At 32.4% G+C, this 17,747-nt stretch overlaps 2 protein-coding genes across 2 annotated transcripts; one reads left to right on the top strand and one right to left on the bottom strand.

Annotated features, from left to right (window-relative positions):
- Positions 1–1,177: 1,177 nt before the first annotated feature.
- On the top strand, positions 1,178–6,830 carry LOC105327448 (uncharacterized). Its single transcript, XM_011427937.4, has 4 exons — positions 1,178–1,289; positions 2,816–2,855; positions 3,944–4,325; positions 4,436–6,830. The coding sequence occupies exons 1-4, from the start codon at positions 1,261–1,263 to the stop codon at positions 5,302–5,304; spliced, it is 1,320 nt and encodes a 439-aa protein (XP_011426239.3). The 5' UTR covers positions 1,178–1,260; the 3' UTR covers positions 5,305–6,830.
- Positions 6,831–10,508: 3,678 nt separating this feature from the next.
- Positions 10,509–16,882, bottom strand: LOC105327449 (coiled-coil domain-containing protein 137). The gene is made up of 7 exons (XM_011427938.4): positions 16,704–16,882; positions 14,261–14,385; positions 13,445–13,605; positions 12,623–12,693; positions 11,728–11,801; positions 11,223–11,311; positions 10,509–10,735 (listed from the first exon to the last, which is right to left on the bottom strand). Exons 1-7 carry the CDS (start codon positions 16,796–16,798, stop codon positions 10,523–10,525), a joined length of 828 nt encoding a protein of 275 aa, XP_011426240.3. The 5' UTR covers positions 16,799–16,882; the 3' UTR covers positions 10,509–10,522.
- Positions 16,883–17,747: the final 865 nt, after the last annotated feature.

Here is a 17,747-nt window from a genome sequence, read left to right as displayed (position 1 = left end):
AACCTTGTTACGACAGTTTGCACTTTATTGACCGTGAAGCAATGCATATTCAAAGGACAGATCGGGAGAGGTTACTTTGTCCATGTTTAACTTCCGAATGACGCAGATAATGTCCCATATATCCGCATTGAATACATTACACCCACTTACGCACAGACGCGTAGGCATAGTCACTTAAAATACAGCTAGATAGAGCGCGGAGGTGCACATCAAAAAATCAAGTCGTATTTTTATGTGGATGATGAAAAACTATTAAAACTTTGTACTTGTATTATTGGTTGGTTTCCCTAACCGTCATCGTTTGACTATTATAATATAGTTTATACAAAGGCTCATTGATACCAAATTATCTCTTCTCAAGGTACATGCATAGGCATATTTTACTTATTTTTATGTGTAATACAAAATGAAGATCATCCTCAGCTTTTTGGCGCATTGTAATCGAAATATAGCTTATCCAAGATAACCTATTGCCGCCGAATCAAAATAATTTTTATTTAATATAGACATATATACGAGATTCCAAATCGTACATGTACATGTATTCGGATAGTGTCTCGTTATAACGTGATAGTTTCCCGTAATAACGACAAAATGTTTCGTTATCATGATGTGATATCTTGAAAGTAGGACATAGTATCTTGTACATACGTCTCTTATGTAGTATATAGTATATCTCGTATATAGTACGACTGAGTATCTCGTATGCACGACTTAGCATTTTGTATGTACGATCTAGTATCTCGTATGTACGACATAGCATCTCATATGTACGACTAAGAATCTCGTATGTACGAAGTAATATTTCGTATGTACGATTTTCTATTACCATTGCAATAACCGGACTTTGCCTACGGAAATTTGGATAACCATTTTGTCAGGGATTTCAATATGGCAAATTTTCTGAATTGTTCCATTATTGCATCAAATTATCATTTTCGGTTTTTACAACATTTTTTCTGTTGTGGTATGGAAAGAACTGGTTGTTGAAAACAAATCTCTTAGAAACTAGTATCTGATTTAGAGGTCATCGGGTAAAGTCTCATCAGACTTTCCTAAAGACTTCCCCTTCAGATAAACTTAAGCAACTGACAATGAATCAAGAATGTTCAACCCTTAAACGATTCTACACAGGTATTTTCATTTTTTTTTAAATTTATCTATTCGAAAATAAACAGGGTTATAGCAGCACCTTATTGATCGTGAAACAATGCATGGAGTTAGTGACTAGCGATGATTTGATCACGTCTAGGCACGGAGATGGCTTCGTTGCAGAAAGAAGATTCAGGGTAGGTTATTACATATTTGAAGTTAGTATGTCTTCCTTTAATACAAACAGGCCTGAGACTGTCATCATGATGGATGCTTTTGTCACGGCAGCTATGTATACTTTGCCACTTTTTACATGTTTTATTTATTATTTCAAGTTCGCTGATATTGTTTTAACTAGATAGTTTTAACTTAAATTTTTTAAAGTGATGCATCACTTGGATATAATATAGGTAAAGTAAAATGAGGGAACCAAAAATAGTTTATTGGCTACATTTCAAGCAAGGGTGTTTGGCATTTTCCACATATTAAATTGTAGATGAGTCCAATTCTTAAAATTATATAAACTATACAGCCATTTTTTACTTTGATTTGAACATATAAGATGTTTTTGTTATATTCTCTCAGATACTTACACAATTTGTGTGATTAAGAAAATATGTGAAATTAGGAAGTTTACCTTCTATCGCAACCAATCAGCAAATTCATGAAACCTCCTGCAATATATCTATTTAGTGCATATTTAAAAAAAATTAAAAAAAAACAATGCGTAAAATCTGACGGGGCTTTGTAAACAGAATAACTCAGAGAAGAGAAGATTACTAAACAAACGTTAAAACATCTTATCAGTGTAGATACAGGTATATGCATCCGTATTCACTATCAAGATTTTTATACAATACACCCACTTATGCACAGATATGTAGGCATAGTCACTTAAAAATACAGCTAGACTGAGCGTGGAGGTGAACATAAAAATCAAATAGTAATTAAATGTGGATAATATACTAGTACAATATGTAGTTACGTTTTATCACTTAGTTTAATTTATTATTTCAAAAGAATTGGTTTCCTAACCGCCATTGTTTGGCTATATAGTATATACAAAGGCTCATATCATTTTATCACTTCTCAAAGTTCACATAAAGGCATTTTTTAATTTGAGTAATTTTGTTTTTATGTGTAATATAAAATGAATTCTTCCTCAACTTTTTGGCGCACCATGTTCGAAATATAGCTAACCTATTGATGCCAATTGAATAAAATTTTTACTTAGTCATACATACGAGATGCCAAGTCATACGTACATGTATGGGATAGTGTCTCGTTATAACGAGATAGTTTCTCGTAATAAAGACAAAATGGTTCGTTATCATGATGTGATATCTTGAACGTAGGACATAGTATCCTGTACATACGTCTCTTATGTAGGACTTATTGCATCTCGTATGTACGACATATTATTTCGTATGCACGACTTAGTATCTTGTGCGTACAACTTATCATCTCGTATGTAAGACTTAGCAACTCGTATGAACGACGTAGCATCTCGTATGTACGACTTAGTACATCTTATGTACGATTTAGTAGCTCGTATGTACGACCTAGTAGCTCGTATATACGACTTAGTCGTATGTACGACTTAGTAGTTTGTATATGTACGACTTAGCATATCGTATATACGACTAAGTATCTCGTATGTACGACTTAATATTTACTATGTACCACGATGTCCGACCTAATTCTTATGACACTTAATACTTAGGTATGCCGAGGAGTGTGGAGACTTCACTGGACACTTGAAGGTAAGTCTTTTATCAAATAAATATCAGCCAATGTGCCTATTCGTAACAGCAGGAACCGGGGATGTTTGTCCTTATGAAGTTTTCTATCTTATCGTAAAATAGTCGAACAAGTTCCAATGTGTTTCCTTCTGTGCTGTTTCCTGAATATCGTTACAAATCAAAAGACTCAGATCTTTTTAAGATTATCCAATCATAAAACTGTTATTTACCAGGCGTAAAAATTTGAAATTTGAAAACAGTATTGTACTGTTCTAAGGCAGAATCTGTAATATGTTAATTTTGGAAATATTTTTTCTTATGCTTCGAGAAAAAATTTAACAGGTTTTAGGAAACATATACATGTGTTCTCTTAAATAGACTAAGACGGTTTTGTATTGAAAAAAGTGATACGTATATGGCATGTTACATTGCAATGCTCCATCTTCAATTTTCATGCGGTCTTTGCATCCCTTAGTAAAAAATGTATCGGTGCGATTTTCTATTCGCGTTGTTAAGGAAATATTCATGTCATGGTATAATACACAAATAAAAAACATGTATAAACTTTAAGTCGAAATTCAAAAAGTTTAATACAGACATATTAAATAATAATTAAATTATGCAATAAAAAAATGTAAAAGTGAAAGGTAAACAGTCAACACAAAAATTTGGCTGATTAAATAAATAAATTCAGGAAGTAAAGTTCTGTAGTGATTTTCCCCACTCTTTATTTGCATTAACAAAGTGAATAAAATGCAAGTTCTACGAAGCAGAAGCATGAAAAATGTGCAATTTGTGAATTGAGTAAGCCCAAAATAATTTCTTAGTAACACACCCACTTTGTAAACACACCGTACCTTTGCAGGTATTACCAGCATATTTATTTGAATTACAAAGGATGAAAGCGGTATAGCTTAACATAATTTTAGGCAAACACAGTTTAGATAGTGCATAAAATTTGATTATGCGGAAAAAAAAATAAGGTAACTCCCAACAAAATACCTGTAAGTCATAATGACAAAGTCAGTTCTGTTAAGCGACGTGTGAATGTACCCGCCGATGGTTTGTTCTAACCCTCTAATCCTACTCGTGTATACATGCATTTACAGTCTATGTTTGCCGAACTCCAGAACACGTTGTTAAATGAGCTGAGAGCTACCAATGTGAAACTAGATTTTCTCACAGAGCGGGTGTCGCGAATCGAGATAAAGCTGTATGGGGAGGATGCTGGGAATGCGACACCAAGGGACAATAAGTTGTATGGGGAGGATGCTGGGAATGCGACACCAAGGGACAATAAGTTGTATGGGGAGGATGCTGGGAATGCGACACCAAGGGACAATAAGTTGCTGTTCACAGACAAGGGTCCGAACAACGTGTTACCATGGCGCATCAGACCAAAGATCAAACGCCACCCTGCGGTGTATCTGAGCGATACCAGTAGTAACAGTACTAGTGACGAGTCATTCACATGGAGTATAAAATTAGATGGTACATCAGTTCTTCGAATATTTTTCTTCGTTAGTGCATTTCCCTGCATGCTAGATTTCAAACGGTTTATCCAAGTTCAAATTTTTTTTTTTGACATATTCTCGTTTTAGATCTTCCAGATGCATGTGCCAGCCTTTACAAAGACGTTCTGATTCAGGAACATGAAACCATTTTGAAAGACATTGACCTGAGTGACACAGATATCTTGGACCGGCTGATATCTGAGGAGGCCATTACAGCTAGTGATGCTGAGGATATAAGGAGAGGAGGAGGGAGAAGGGAAAAGGCAAGAAGCCTTCTGCTGATGTTGGAACAGCGCGGACACGGTTCTTTTGTGAGCTTTATGGAAGCGTTGGAACCAGACTACAGGCACATCCACACAACACTGAAACGATCGCTCAGTATAATGTATAAAGAAAAGAAACATGGACGCTTGAAGTGCATCGTCTGTAAAATTATTGAAAACGTTCCACCTCGTGAGGTCATCGACAAATGTTACACCCAGAAGGTCATTCCTACCAAGGTCATGCGGGACATAAACCAATGTGGTGACCCCAAAAAGGGATGGGAACAACTTAGGCCCCACATCAAGAATGAAGAAGCCATCAATGTGTTGGCAGATTCACTACTGCCTAAATTCAAAGGTTTGCGCGAGGAACTCGACAAATTCAGGAAATTGAAGAAATTTTCGTGTTTCTGCAAAAGTTTGTCTTATAAACGCAAGATTGAAGATTCCAGCAGGAAGGACCCGATTCCACAGTCCCCTGTAGAACACAGTGAGGCCCAGGATCTCTCCGACTTGGATAAGGGTGTAACAGAGAAACACTTGGATTTGAAATTGGCTTCGAAAAAGAATACGAGTGTGTTTTATCTCGAAGAGCCATCGTATAAATTTAATGAGACGGGATTCAGGGAGAAATTCCATCGACAGGCAATCAGGAAAAGGGACATCAAGGAAAAAATCATCAAAGAAACTTAGGATATGTACAGTTATTTGTTAAAGCAATGAAGAAAAATTATTTTTACATCTATTTAATTTTTATTGTAGATTGGCAATTCATAAATATTTGATCTCAATTCATTATCATTGATTTGTGCAAGTTTTAAGAGGTAGCAATGAACCTACGTCATGTATTACCCGCCTACCGGTAGATACTTGTTAAACTGAGCCCGTTTTAATTTACCCCTTTAGTTAGGAACAACCTATGGGTATAAATATCTTAATGATGTATATACTAAAAGGAAAAAGACAGGATGTTACCTGTTTTAATTTGTAAGGGTGAAGTCTTGATCTGTATCGCATGCATGTATGTTTTTGTGATGCTTGACTTAACATGAATATCATAATTAAATTGAATGCGCGTACTATTTCAAGGATCTGGTGATCATTTTAATTTCCTTGTCCGTCTGTGTCTCTTGGACACGATTTGAGATCAAAGATTTTATTTTTATTTTTTATGTATCAAATTGTTTATTGTGCATTTTAAATGATTGACCGAAATATTAAATGTTAAAGTCAAGTTACAAGCGAGATACACTGTACAGAGGTAAAAATTGATTGTTACATGTATGTAGACAAAGCTCGAGTCTTATAGTTTTTTTTTTTTTACAAAAAATGTAATGTAGAGAACTACCGTTTCTTGGACAAAATGACGGTAAAAAACAATATAAACTAATTCAATATCTTCTTTAAAACTATAATCAACAAAGGAAAGTTACATTTGATTGAAATTTATACCAATACAACGAATATGTAAAAAATGACAATATTCGAGCTTTGTTTACAAAACAAAAATATAAACTCTGTATCCTGCTTATAACTTGATATTTAAGTTTCAAATTTTGACATAGCATTATAAACTTCTATATTTATCAGTATAAACATTGAAAATGGAAAAATAAACTTAGACAATTTTAATTCAAATCGTGTCCAAGTCCCTTTAAATTGAAAACTTTGATCGTCGAACTTAGATAGAAATGACCACCATCTTTATCATTCAACAGTAACTAACGGACAACAACAGTGGTGAGTTGAAATGTATATGTAGGTAACCTTGGAAGTAATCTATTTGTATTGGTAACATTGAAGATGATCTTTTAATAAATCAAATAATCTTTGACATTTTTACCTGAATATTGATTATGTTATTTTCTTACTTTGGCAAGCTACATGTATGAATATTGCAGACTGTCGTTAAGCAAACGGTCCTTAAGAATTTTTCTAATAATTTGGACTTTCGGTTACCGATATATCTAGTGACGGATAAATTTTGACCCTTTGAAATGTTCAAGTACATATTTTTATCATGATCAACCTGCATTATTGTTATAAGAATAAGTATTAGTATAGGACTCTTAAAGATAGTGTCCTTTCTGATATTAAAAATAGCCATGTTGTATAGTTTATTTGTTAAAATAAATTACATCAGAAAGGACAATACCACTGGCGAGTCTGATTTTGACCTCAGCACAACTTTTCGACTAACATTATCTAAGCAATATGACCTCTTCTTCGATTTCTTCAAAGAGGAAGGTGTGACCGTTGGTATAAACACAAATAAAAAGAAATCAAAGAGATCCACACAATGCTTGTCATGGTATCAATTTACGTACATTACTCCCGTTTTATACCCACTTAGATGATGAAGAGTTGTATCCTTTTGTATGTCGATCAGCTGGATTGGTATAGGCCATGCTTTTTTTTGCTAAACTACAATATAGTTTCTTGAGAAATTTTCGTGTCTGCTGTCAACCTTCATTCAAGGATTTTTAGTTCAGAGATCACTAAAGGATCATTGTATCACGAGAACATGTAGTTTGATGACATTAAATTTTGAATACTAAGAGAATAAAGCATGAGATGGAAGCATAACCATTTTTATTCTAAGGACCAAAGGTCATGGAATATAATATTGTAAATGTAACTACATGTATACATACAAATTACATTTGCTTGACACAAATGAACCGCTCATTTGATCCCCTTCGTGAATTGCAACAAGACATCCAAAAAGTCCCCTCTTTAACAGTTGCTGTTTCATGATATCTCGTGGTTTTTTTTTTCATTATTGTCCCCCTTTTCAATATGTTCTTTGGTTTTCCAGGTTTTCTATTTCACAGTTGGTGTCCATTTCATAGCTCATATTAAAAAGTAATCTTTGTAATACAGTAGCAATTGCCCAAGAAATCGCGAACGCCCTTTTCTTACGATCCATATCAATGACCGTTCTTTCTACCACCGCCTTCTAACGTATCCGAAATTATTATATCTATAACTCTTTCTTCTTTTCACCTAATATTTTTCTAATCTTGACTCATATATTATGTAACTTATGTGAAATATATTACTTTGTATTCAATTTTAATCTGTTGTGGAAGCATTTAATTCACAAACATCAACACTACGAATGCTTTGAAATCAAAGAGCGGCAAATCGACAATGCACCTGTCACACTGTGTAAAATTTAGGCCTACATCGCAACAACACTCCGCTGTATCAATAAGAAACAAGTGAAAAGCTGTCAATGTGACAGCAAACCGGGTTTTCTTTTATGTGCACAGTATCGATAATCCATGTCAACCCATATCCAGTGAAATGGTGTACCCTATATGCAATATTTTGCCAAAAAATGACTAAGTTCAAAAGCTGGTATTTTTTTTTAAATTATCGGAAATTAAAATCCTAGCAATATGCACACCTCTGATATATGTACAATTGATCTGCAAAAGAACAACTTCCTATCTTGAAAATTGTAGGAGGAGTTATCCGTACAAGTGAGGGTACCCTATATGCAATATTTTGCCAAAAAATGACCAAATTCAAAAGCTGGTATTTTTTTCATAAATTATCAGAAATCAAAATCCTAGCAATATGCACACCTCTGATATATGTACAATTAATCTGCAAAAGAACAACTTCCTATCTTGAAAACTGTAGGAGGAGTTATCCGTACAATGAGGGTACCCATTTGGCAGCCGCCAGCCCGCCCGCCATTTTCACCATTTTAATAACCGGATTTTTCCTTCGGAAAACCCGGTTAAAAATAAACTAGAATTTAAGGAAGGAGTCTTTTCTGGTTTTCGACTTGTCAAACGTAAATTTGATTAATTGTTCATTAAGTCAAGATGAAAGGAAATTAAAATAGTATATTTTTCTTTCTTATTTACTATCATACAACTTGGCAGTGAAAAAGTAATCAATGTTTAGAATCTAACAAGGACTTTATTTTTGGCGTAATATTGGCGTAGGAAAATATCACATATTTCGCAATTCAGAATTGCTGCAGATTAATAAGTCTGTTTTAGCATTTTAAAAACAATAACATTAAAGTTGGATTTTTTTTTACTAATGTGAACTATTGATATGATACTTGGGTTTCAGAATATATTTTTATAATATGATTTGCCTATCAAATTACATTTTTATAAGCTTTTTAAAGCGCCCATTCTATACATTGATTTTTGTGAAAAAATCACTAAAATCAGTTTTTCTCTCTTATTTAATGGTCAATATATGAGCTTTTCTGTCAATTTATATCTTTATATAAAGTCTTCATAATACATAAAAATCAGAAATATTTTATTATTGGAAGCATAAAAAAATAATCAAAATTTCTTCAAAATTTAAGAAAATTAGAGGAAATGCGGGCTAAGCAATATCAATTTTAGTATAAATATTTATTCCAATTTAGTTGTATGAGCTGATAGACATTCTGATATTCTATCATTTCATTGAAGAATAGATTCTTCAAATCTTAAACAAATGTCTACAGAGCTACAAAGAGCTACACTTATTTTTATCACCCTTTACGTTGAGGAAAAAGGTAGTGACCTTGACCTGACCTTTTTGCGAAAACAAAAAGGTCAAATTTGATTAAACTGATAGAATCATTTGGTAATATGATCCGTTTGACTGTGTCAAAATTTCATGAATTTCTAATTATAAGAAGTATGTTTGATAACGAGAAGACTCCATCCTTAAATGCACATATATTTATTACGATATCTTGCATGGCAAAATAAAGCCAAAACAAACTTTGATGGAGATCTGTTTCAATGCTAAGCCTTGTATTCTCAATTAAGAAACAATTTTTTGTAGCAATTTGTATAATATAACTGAAAATATATTGCCAATAACTTGGACAAAAAAAGAGATACATTTTACATTCTTATCTAAATAGTGATATACATACAATTTCAAAAATTACTGTAAAATTCATTAATTTTTGAACACTGATGTCAATTATTGTAAGGAAATATTGAACATATATGCATGCGGATATAAAGAGATAGATAGATAGATATTCATTTGAATATTGAAGCTTGAACTCACGACCTCTGGAACCCACTCTTGCAGTAAGCCGCCACCGCGCTAACCACTCGACCATATAGGCAAGACAAAAGTCTTACTTTCGATGATGAACGGAACCTAGAAGAGTGGGTTTCAGAGGTCGTGAATCACACACACAACGAGTTTTGATATCATATTTTCGTGACTTTTGTCGATCTTCAGATTTTCAGTTTAAAGATAATTTTGAGACCAACATGTATTGATTACATCGATTATCAATGCAATACAAATAGAATGAACAACGGATAAATTATAACCAAGCTACATGTATTCTTTTTAGACATACGACGCAACAACTTTCAACTATATCTTTATGTGGCTTTGTGAGAAAAAAATCTAATATTCAAGCTGTTTTTCTTAGGCATGCACGGATCTAACTTATTAAATTCACAAATTAGTGTTAAGTTACCAAGGAAAGGCCTGGCAACGAATACAACACTGCCACGACTCAGTTGACCCCTAGTACTTCTCAAAACACGTGGTTATCAATAAACTTGTATTTCAAAATACACTACCAACTCCCATTTCAAATTTCTTGTCATCAACTAATTTTACAAGAGTGATGAAGATAGCGTCTTCTTTTTATTGAACTGTTTTCCATTTTGTACCCGATAGCTATAATGCTCAAGAACATATGTATACTTATCAGGTACATTAAACAAACCTTACTGTAACCATAGTCATGTGTGCCTGCCCTGATATTTCTCACCTAATGTATATTCTAGTATATGAATTAAACATGAACCTTTTAAGAATATTGTAAAACTGACACCTTAAGAATATGCACAGAATAAGCTTGGTTAGATTCATACAAAAAGTGATTAAAAAGAGGAAATATGAAGATCCGTCAGGACGGGTTTAATTTTCTTTGTTTCTGTTGTCTATACAGTAATATTGCATTCTCTCTCTCTCTGTCCATTCTACTTTGCTGTGCCATTGACATATGTTTACGCTTGACTGACTGTCCAATTTCACGCTTCGATGAAGATCCTACACTGGCTGGGGTGATGGAGGCATTGTCTGCAATGATCTCCTTCAGAAGCAGAGATTTCTTGCCAGGCTGCAACAGAAAGATACAGTTAGGAATCCAGCAAACATTATAATTACACAACTTGGGTTTCTTTTGGAAGGTTACAAATTTCTCTTGAAACTGTTTCAAAATTCATTATGCAGGGATGTAAATGAAAGAAGAAGAAAAAGGAGAAAATCATTCAATCATTGGTCTGTATTAATTTCTAAAGAAAACATTTCGATTTCCAAATCCACTGAAATCAGCAGATCTGCTGAAAAATCACATTCCTGATACATTTGTAATGATTCATATACAACATTTATAAAATTACGATTTAATTTATAAAATCATACGGTTAACAATTTCACAAAAGTCACTTATCATTTTAAAAGTACATGTATATTGTAATTCTTGCATTCATACAAGTCTTGATCCAAATTAAAGCACCCCCTTAAAATAAAATTAAGAACTTTCTTCCCCAAGTATTACCTGTAAAATACAAAACATATTAAAACAACACAAAGGATTAACCTACCCTGGGTACCGATTCCTCTTTGACAGCTTTCCTGGGTAGAGCTGTGAGGGACGGAGGCTCATAAACCACCTCTCCAAACTTCACCTTATCTATCATGTGGTAAAAACAAGTGTTTACAAATGCAATAAAACAGAAAAAGGCTCCAACCCTCTCAAGACACATCACTTATCAAATACCGGTACTATAAAAGAGGAAAGTTTCTCACTCTTTCAAGACATCTTTCTAACTTTTAAAATTAAAAAGAGCTAATAAGTTTAACATTTGATCAAGTAAATGAAAACTTCAATAAAAAATATTCAATATGATTTTACTTTTCAAATTATGAGAAAATAACTGAAGAGAATACAAGAGAATACAATTAAGGTCCCAGTCTTGGATGAGAATTTAAACCATCTAAAGTAATCACCTTAATATTAATTAATTTCATAATTTTACACCATTTGATAAAGCTTAATTCTTTTTAACAAGAAGCATGTGTTCTATTATCAAATTAAAATCAATGTACCTTCATAATCCTTAAATTCATCCACATCTCTGCCCTTCTTTTCTGATTTTTTATGCTTTTTCAGAAGTAATCTCCTTAAAAAAATTCAAACTTCATTTTAAAACAAAGAATATCTTGCATAGATTAGATTTACTGATTATATAAGGTATTTCAACTAAAATTTTTAAAAAATGCCTTTTTCCCTTTATGTACTTCTTTATGTAAGTAATAAACTTCCTTAACATGCTCTTAGAAAATCTTTTTATACTTCATGTTGTACACAAATATTTTTCACGTGTACCAGTAGTTCAATTGCTTAATATTTTTAAAGCTGCTTGATCCAATTTTTTGTCTCCTTTCAAAGTTAGAAATATTTAAAGTAAATAAAATAATTTCTTTTTGGGCAAACGAAAAAACAAACCAAAAATGCATCATGGGAATGTTTAGAAAAGGGAACCATTTGGTTTTGTTCCCCGGATGATTGGGTTTATTCAACCCCCATGTTATGCATCGACTGTAAACAAAGCAAACTTCAGAAATATTACCATCAAAATATACACATTTTTTAAATAGTTACCTGAACATAAATGACCTATATTTATAGCGACTCGAAGTTGTAATACAACCATACCGGTCTCTACGCCATGGGCGGAATTTAAAGTGAGGCGAAATAATGCGATTCCCTTTTTTGTCACTTGTTTTGTCAACAAATTTTGTACACAATTTTTTCAGTGAAACTTGGCTTTGTTGATCGGGGAAAATTACTGCAAAGTCTATTATTATACACATACTTAGCATAACCATCATTTAAAAGCGTACCCAAATTTTGATATAAAATCAGACCAAGCAGCTTTAAGTTGTAAATATATTCAATGAAAACACTCCAAAAACAGCTATATATGTAAAGTACAATTACTCTTTTTGTTTTTCGTTCATCTTTTTCTTATGTTTTTTAATTTCTCCTGCTTCCATTGCATCTAAATCCATCTGAAAGAACATAATATTTCAATTATAACAAGTAATATGACAAATTCTGAAGTACACAAATTAATTCTCATTCCCTTTTCTTTAATGGCTTATTTATGATATCTGTGTAATAATATCATGATTACAAATTTTCTGTTTATACTGGTTTTATTTGAAGTACAATACTGCTATTCTCGTGAGATTCCATATGTATTTAAGCATTCTGCACAGCTATTATTTTTTCTTACTCTTTTACACTCACTGATCTATCATTAGATAAAATAAATTTTGTTAATGATAAGGAGTGTAAACAGTTTTACAAGATGGATCTGGTTAAATTGGACAAAACAAGTCAGATAAACAAGTGAACTGCATGAGATGACTAGATTTTGTGTCAGATGTCAGGTGTGAACTGGCTCTTCAGTCTACATGTATATGCAACATAAAAACAGCACTTTGTTAGATCAATGACTTTAAGAAAGATACAGAAACTTTATTTGTTTCAATAGGAATTAAATGGTTTTGATGACTGCTGATAAAATTTGTCAACTCCTCTCAACACATGTATTTTTTCTGCAATGCCTGCATCTGCTGGTTAAAAACTAACAAATAAAGCATTTTATTGTTTAAATAGCCTATACATGTACTTCATTGTGTTCTTCCTTACTTTTATATATGTATATTGAATGAATTAGAATGAACTTAGTGAAGCAATGGAACAATGGGTAGGGGTGTGTTCACATTGAAACTCTGCACAAATAAAGCTAAGAACCTTAAATTTCTGGGACAGTTGGTGTCGATGGAGAACTTTTCTTGTCTCTACTTCAACTCTCTTCATGAAATCCTTGCTCTTCTCTCGTTTCCCTTGAATGAATTTTGGAGATGCTGCCATAGGTCTTGTCATTCCCCGTTCCATGTAAACAGGCTTCTTTCCTGAAAAAAATCATTACAATGTTGATCTTAAATTCTAAGAAAACATTGAATACACCCCATCAACCGTGGTATTGCTCTCTTACAGGGCAAATTGATAAACTTTGTCGAAGTTAAGTAGGTAGATATCTAAATTCAATGACGTAAATGAAACAATTGATGATACGTCATATTTCACCTAACTATGTCCCTTTGCCCTGCAAAAGAGCAGTACCGCAGTTACCATGAAAGCTGACCCGGGGTCTATCAGGGATGAATGGAATTATTTTTTATAAAAAAAAATGTATTACTTATTTTGTTCAGTTATGTCAGTAATTATGTAATTAAAGAATTGGTATAAGGCCCTTATTTTTTAGTTCAAGTTTGACCTTGTCAGTATCAAGGTAAAACTTTAATGACACTGCATTACATCATAATTATTCAGTTTGATTAGGAGATGTGATGTAATATACATAATATAACTTGTAATATACAAGTTATAAAGAAATGTGGTTCCTGCATGCAAACATATATGGCAAGAATACAGTACAGTTTCTCAGTGTGGCAATTCTGTAACCCAGTTACAAACGAAACCAAACCAATATGATATTTACCCTTCCTAATTTAAACTTCAACCATGCTTATAATTAGACATATCTACATGTAAAATGACACAAACCTTTTTTTCTTGTATGCTCGTTCTGAAATTGTTTTGGCGTTTTCTTTTTATATTTCATAATATTCTGTACTTTCTTAGGCATATCCTGCTCATCATTTTTCGGTGCCAAGTTGGCAGGTCTTTTCCTAGAATAAAATTATACAATACATGTAAATAACGGAACTGTATAATGACCTGATATGTATAATGTCCTGATGACCTGATGGCGTGTATTTTGTAAAATATTGATTTGAACAGTGAAATAAGAACAATATTTTTTACCTAATTGTATAGATCATACTATTTTCTCTCAGAAAAACACAAAAAATAAATTATAACTTCTTTCAAATTATTTTTACAGAGCAAATAATTTTTTTTAGGGGTATAATGTCCTGATTTTTTTGTATAATGACCTGATGATTTTTAAAAGGCCATAGCTATAAATTTTAAGCTTTAGGCCTCATTATTTATATTGACATCGTTTGATATGATCATCTAAATGAAAATTCTGAAGTTTGAACAAATATAAATGGATACTTTTTCCAAAAATCACTTTGATCTAAAACACGGGGTATAATGTCCTGATTTCAGAATGGCCTGATTGACCTGATCAAGTAGATAATGAACCGGATCCTATAATTCTGACAATTTAAGAACGAAGAAAACATTTCAATGATACATACAAATAATCTTATTAAGATTTTTTTTAAATTCTTGGTTATTAAGACTGTTCTCTCTCTCTCTCCCTCTCTCTCTCTCTCTCTGAAACAGCTGAATTTTGTTAGGGTTTCAGTGTTTATTCATTTTTGAAAATTCTTAAATACCACATTTTCTTAATATAGAATTAAATGAGTGTGAAGATTATATGAAATGTGATTTGTCTACTTCTCATTTTCCTTCTTCTTTTTTTTTTGGGGGGGGGGGGGGGGGGTAAGTTGAACGTAGGTATTATAGGCTATATATATTCAAAATTAAAGTCAGTATAGTATATCTTTTTGATTTTAGATTGAAATGTAAGCCTAAATACATTGTATATGTTTTCTCTGTAAGTTACTAAACTTAGAAAAATTTATATGTAAAACTGAAAAATACACACAATAAGAAATATCAGTAAATACCTTGATCTTTAATGGAGAGAATCAATCTTTTATTGTTGATTTAAAAAAATATAATTCATATACACTCACATGTAATACTTTGAGATGATAAATCTTAGTTTGTAAAAATATTGAGGAATTCATACATTCCTCATCCAAAAGTGTGGAGACTGATTTACCAGTACTAGATGAATTATATGTAATCGTATTAATTTTGCATTATTTTAATTCTTATTCAACTTCTACTTTAATACACAATAATTTCTGTTTTTGTAACACAATTGTTATAATGTTTATTATACACTGTATGGCAATGTAAACATAAAAAAATAAGGTATGTAACAAGGAGAGGACCACTTAAGTTTTAAACAGTGTACATGCAGTGTAAACTGTTAATTGCTATCAATACAAAGGAACCCAATTATGGTTCTTGTGGTAAAAAAGTGTGAATAACACCCCAGTAAACCATACATTTATAGAGGCTACTGAATATATACAGAGGGGTACAATCTGTCAAACACTATACGCATCATATATAATCTGACACATATAATACCAGAACAAATAATATATTGAAACATTTATATATATTAAAAAAAAAATTCATAACAAAATAAAGAACATAAAAAAATATATTTGAGATAGCAATATGTGGGTTTATCCCGAATAACTTTAATATTGTCCCTAATTTCATTTATATGATCAAAGAAACATGAACAGATCTTGATTAATAAAGAGTTTATCCTACAAAATTATTATTCAAAAGTTTATAAAGATCCATCTTTTACAAAATTTTTCAGATATAAAGCTGAAAAATGGTGTTTGGTAAACTGTTGAAATTTATCAGGTCACCAGGTCATTACCAATTAAAAATCAGGTCATTATAACCCTTGTTTTTTTTAACTGCTCAATAAAAAATAATTTAAAGGAATTTTCAAAATATCTTTTGTGTTTTTTTGTAGGAAACAGTATGATCTATACAACGAAATAAAATGTTGTTCTTATTTCATTGTACAAATCAGTATTTTACAAAATAAATGCCATCAGGTCATCAGGTCATTATACAAAAAATCAGGACATTATACCACTGAAAAAATTATATGCTCTGAAAAATTTATTTGAAAGAAGTTATAAATTATTTCTTGTGTTTTTCTGAGAGAAAATAGTATTATCTGTATAAATATGTAAAAATATTGTTCTTATATCATTGCACAAATCAGTATTTTACAAAATACACGCCATCAGGTCATCAGGACATTATACATATCAGGTCATTATACAGTCCCGTAAATAACTGCATGTCGAGAAAATTCGCATTTTATTTATCTATGAACGGATGTCTTCTTATCAAGAGTATTTTTACTCACTTTTTAGATCCTCTAGGTTCATTGGAGTATTCAGCGTCAACATTCTTAAGTTTTTTATTTTTTCTGCTTTTCTGTAATTTGCCAAGCTTCCCCATTTCTGGAAGTGAGTAAATAAAAACGGTACCCAAATAAAAATACCACGCTGCAATGTTTACACGGAACACTACAAATATTGATGACGTACTTCACACTTCCGGTTTCAAACCAGGCGACTTCAAACATCTTCGTACAGATTTTAACTTAAAACTTTGGTATGGCTGTTCTGTTAAAACATTTCTATTGCGTTTTCTTTATTTTAACAATTAATATCAGATTTTAAGCCAATTTATCTCAATAGATATAGGTAATCGCGTTGTAATTGTGTTTATACAGTTTGACCTCTTAGGCACTCTATCAATGATTTAGTTTGCCTGACACATTCCGCCCTCTTGACATGCTTATATTAAACGATTTTTGCCCATAGAGATGATTACCATCCTAAGTTCTCTCCCCTGACAAGAGCACAGGAGCTTGAGTAGAAAAAAGGACCGACCCCTTTGAAAAAGTAAGTACATTGTACCTCGGAGGTTCATTTTTTTTTCTTCACAAGCATTTGTAACATACGTGAACCTGTCAATCAGTTCCAGGAGTTTGGCACGGTATCAACTGATCAAATGAAACAGGTTTTGGGAAATGATGACGAACCACACCAGGATTTAAACTCTGGTCACTTTTTCTTTTGCCTTTGATTGACCAGACCATCTGACCATTTGTTATGTAACGGGATGGGAGAAATAATGACGGACCAGACTGGGTTTCGAACCCGGGCCCCCAGAATCTTTAGTCAGGTGCTCTACCAACTGAGCTATCTGGCGCCGGTATTCAAACCGGTCTGACCGTCACAGTAATGTTGTAAAGGAATTAAGATTGCTTACATATACTTGGTGTACATAAATCTGCAACAAACTTTGCTGTTCTATCTGAATTGGGAAGATTTCCCTTACATTTTGATATCATAAGATCTATGTTAAGTTATTGGTACAGACTTGAGAATCAAAGTCAATC

Source organism: Magallana gigas, chromosome 7 (genome assembly GCF_963853765.1).
Source record: "Magallana gigas chromosome 7, xbMagGiga1.1, whole genome shotgun sequence".
Classification (NCBI taxonomy): Eukaryota; Metazoa; Mollusca; class Bivalvia; order Ostreida; family Ostreidae; genus Magallana; species Magallana gigas.
Note: the sequence above shows the minus strand (reverse complement) of the source record. Positions and strands in the feature narration are given on the sequence as shown.

Excerpts from the sequence above, each read along its gene's own strand:
- LOC105327449 (XM_011427938.4), bottom strand. The coding sequence starts at position 16,798 with ATGGGGAAGCTTGGCAAATTACAGAAAAGCAGAAAAAATAAAAAACTT. Across the intron at positions 13,606-14,260 it reads CGAGCATACAAGAAAAAAAG|GAAAGAAGCCTGTTTACATG; the intron begins GTTTGTGTCATT and ends GATTTTTTTCAG. Across the intron at positions 11,312-11,727 it reads TGAATTTAAGGATTATGAAG|ATAAGGTGAAGTTTGGAGAG; the intron begins GTACATTGATTT and ends ACCACATGATAG.
- LOC105327448 (XM_011427937.4), top strand. The coding sequence starts at position 1,261 with ATGGCTTCGTTGCAGAAAGAAGATTCAGG. Across the intron at positions 1,290-2,815 it reads TTGCAGAAAGAAGATTCAGG|GTATGCCGAGGAGTGTGGAG; the intron begins GTAGGTTATTAC and ends CTTAATACTTAG. Across the intron at positions 2,856-3,943 it reads ACTTCACTGGACACTTGAAG|TCTATGTTTGCCGAACTCCA; the intron begins GTAAGTCTTTTA and ends ATGCATTTACAG.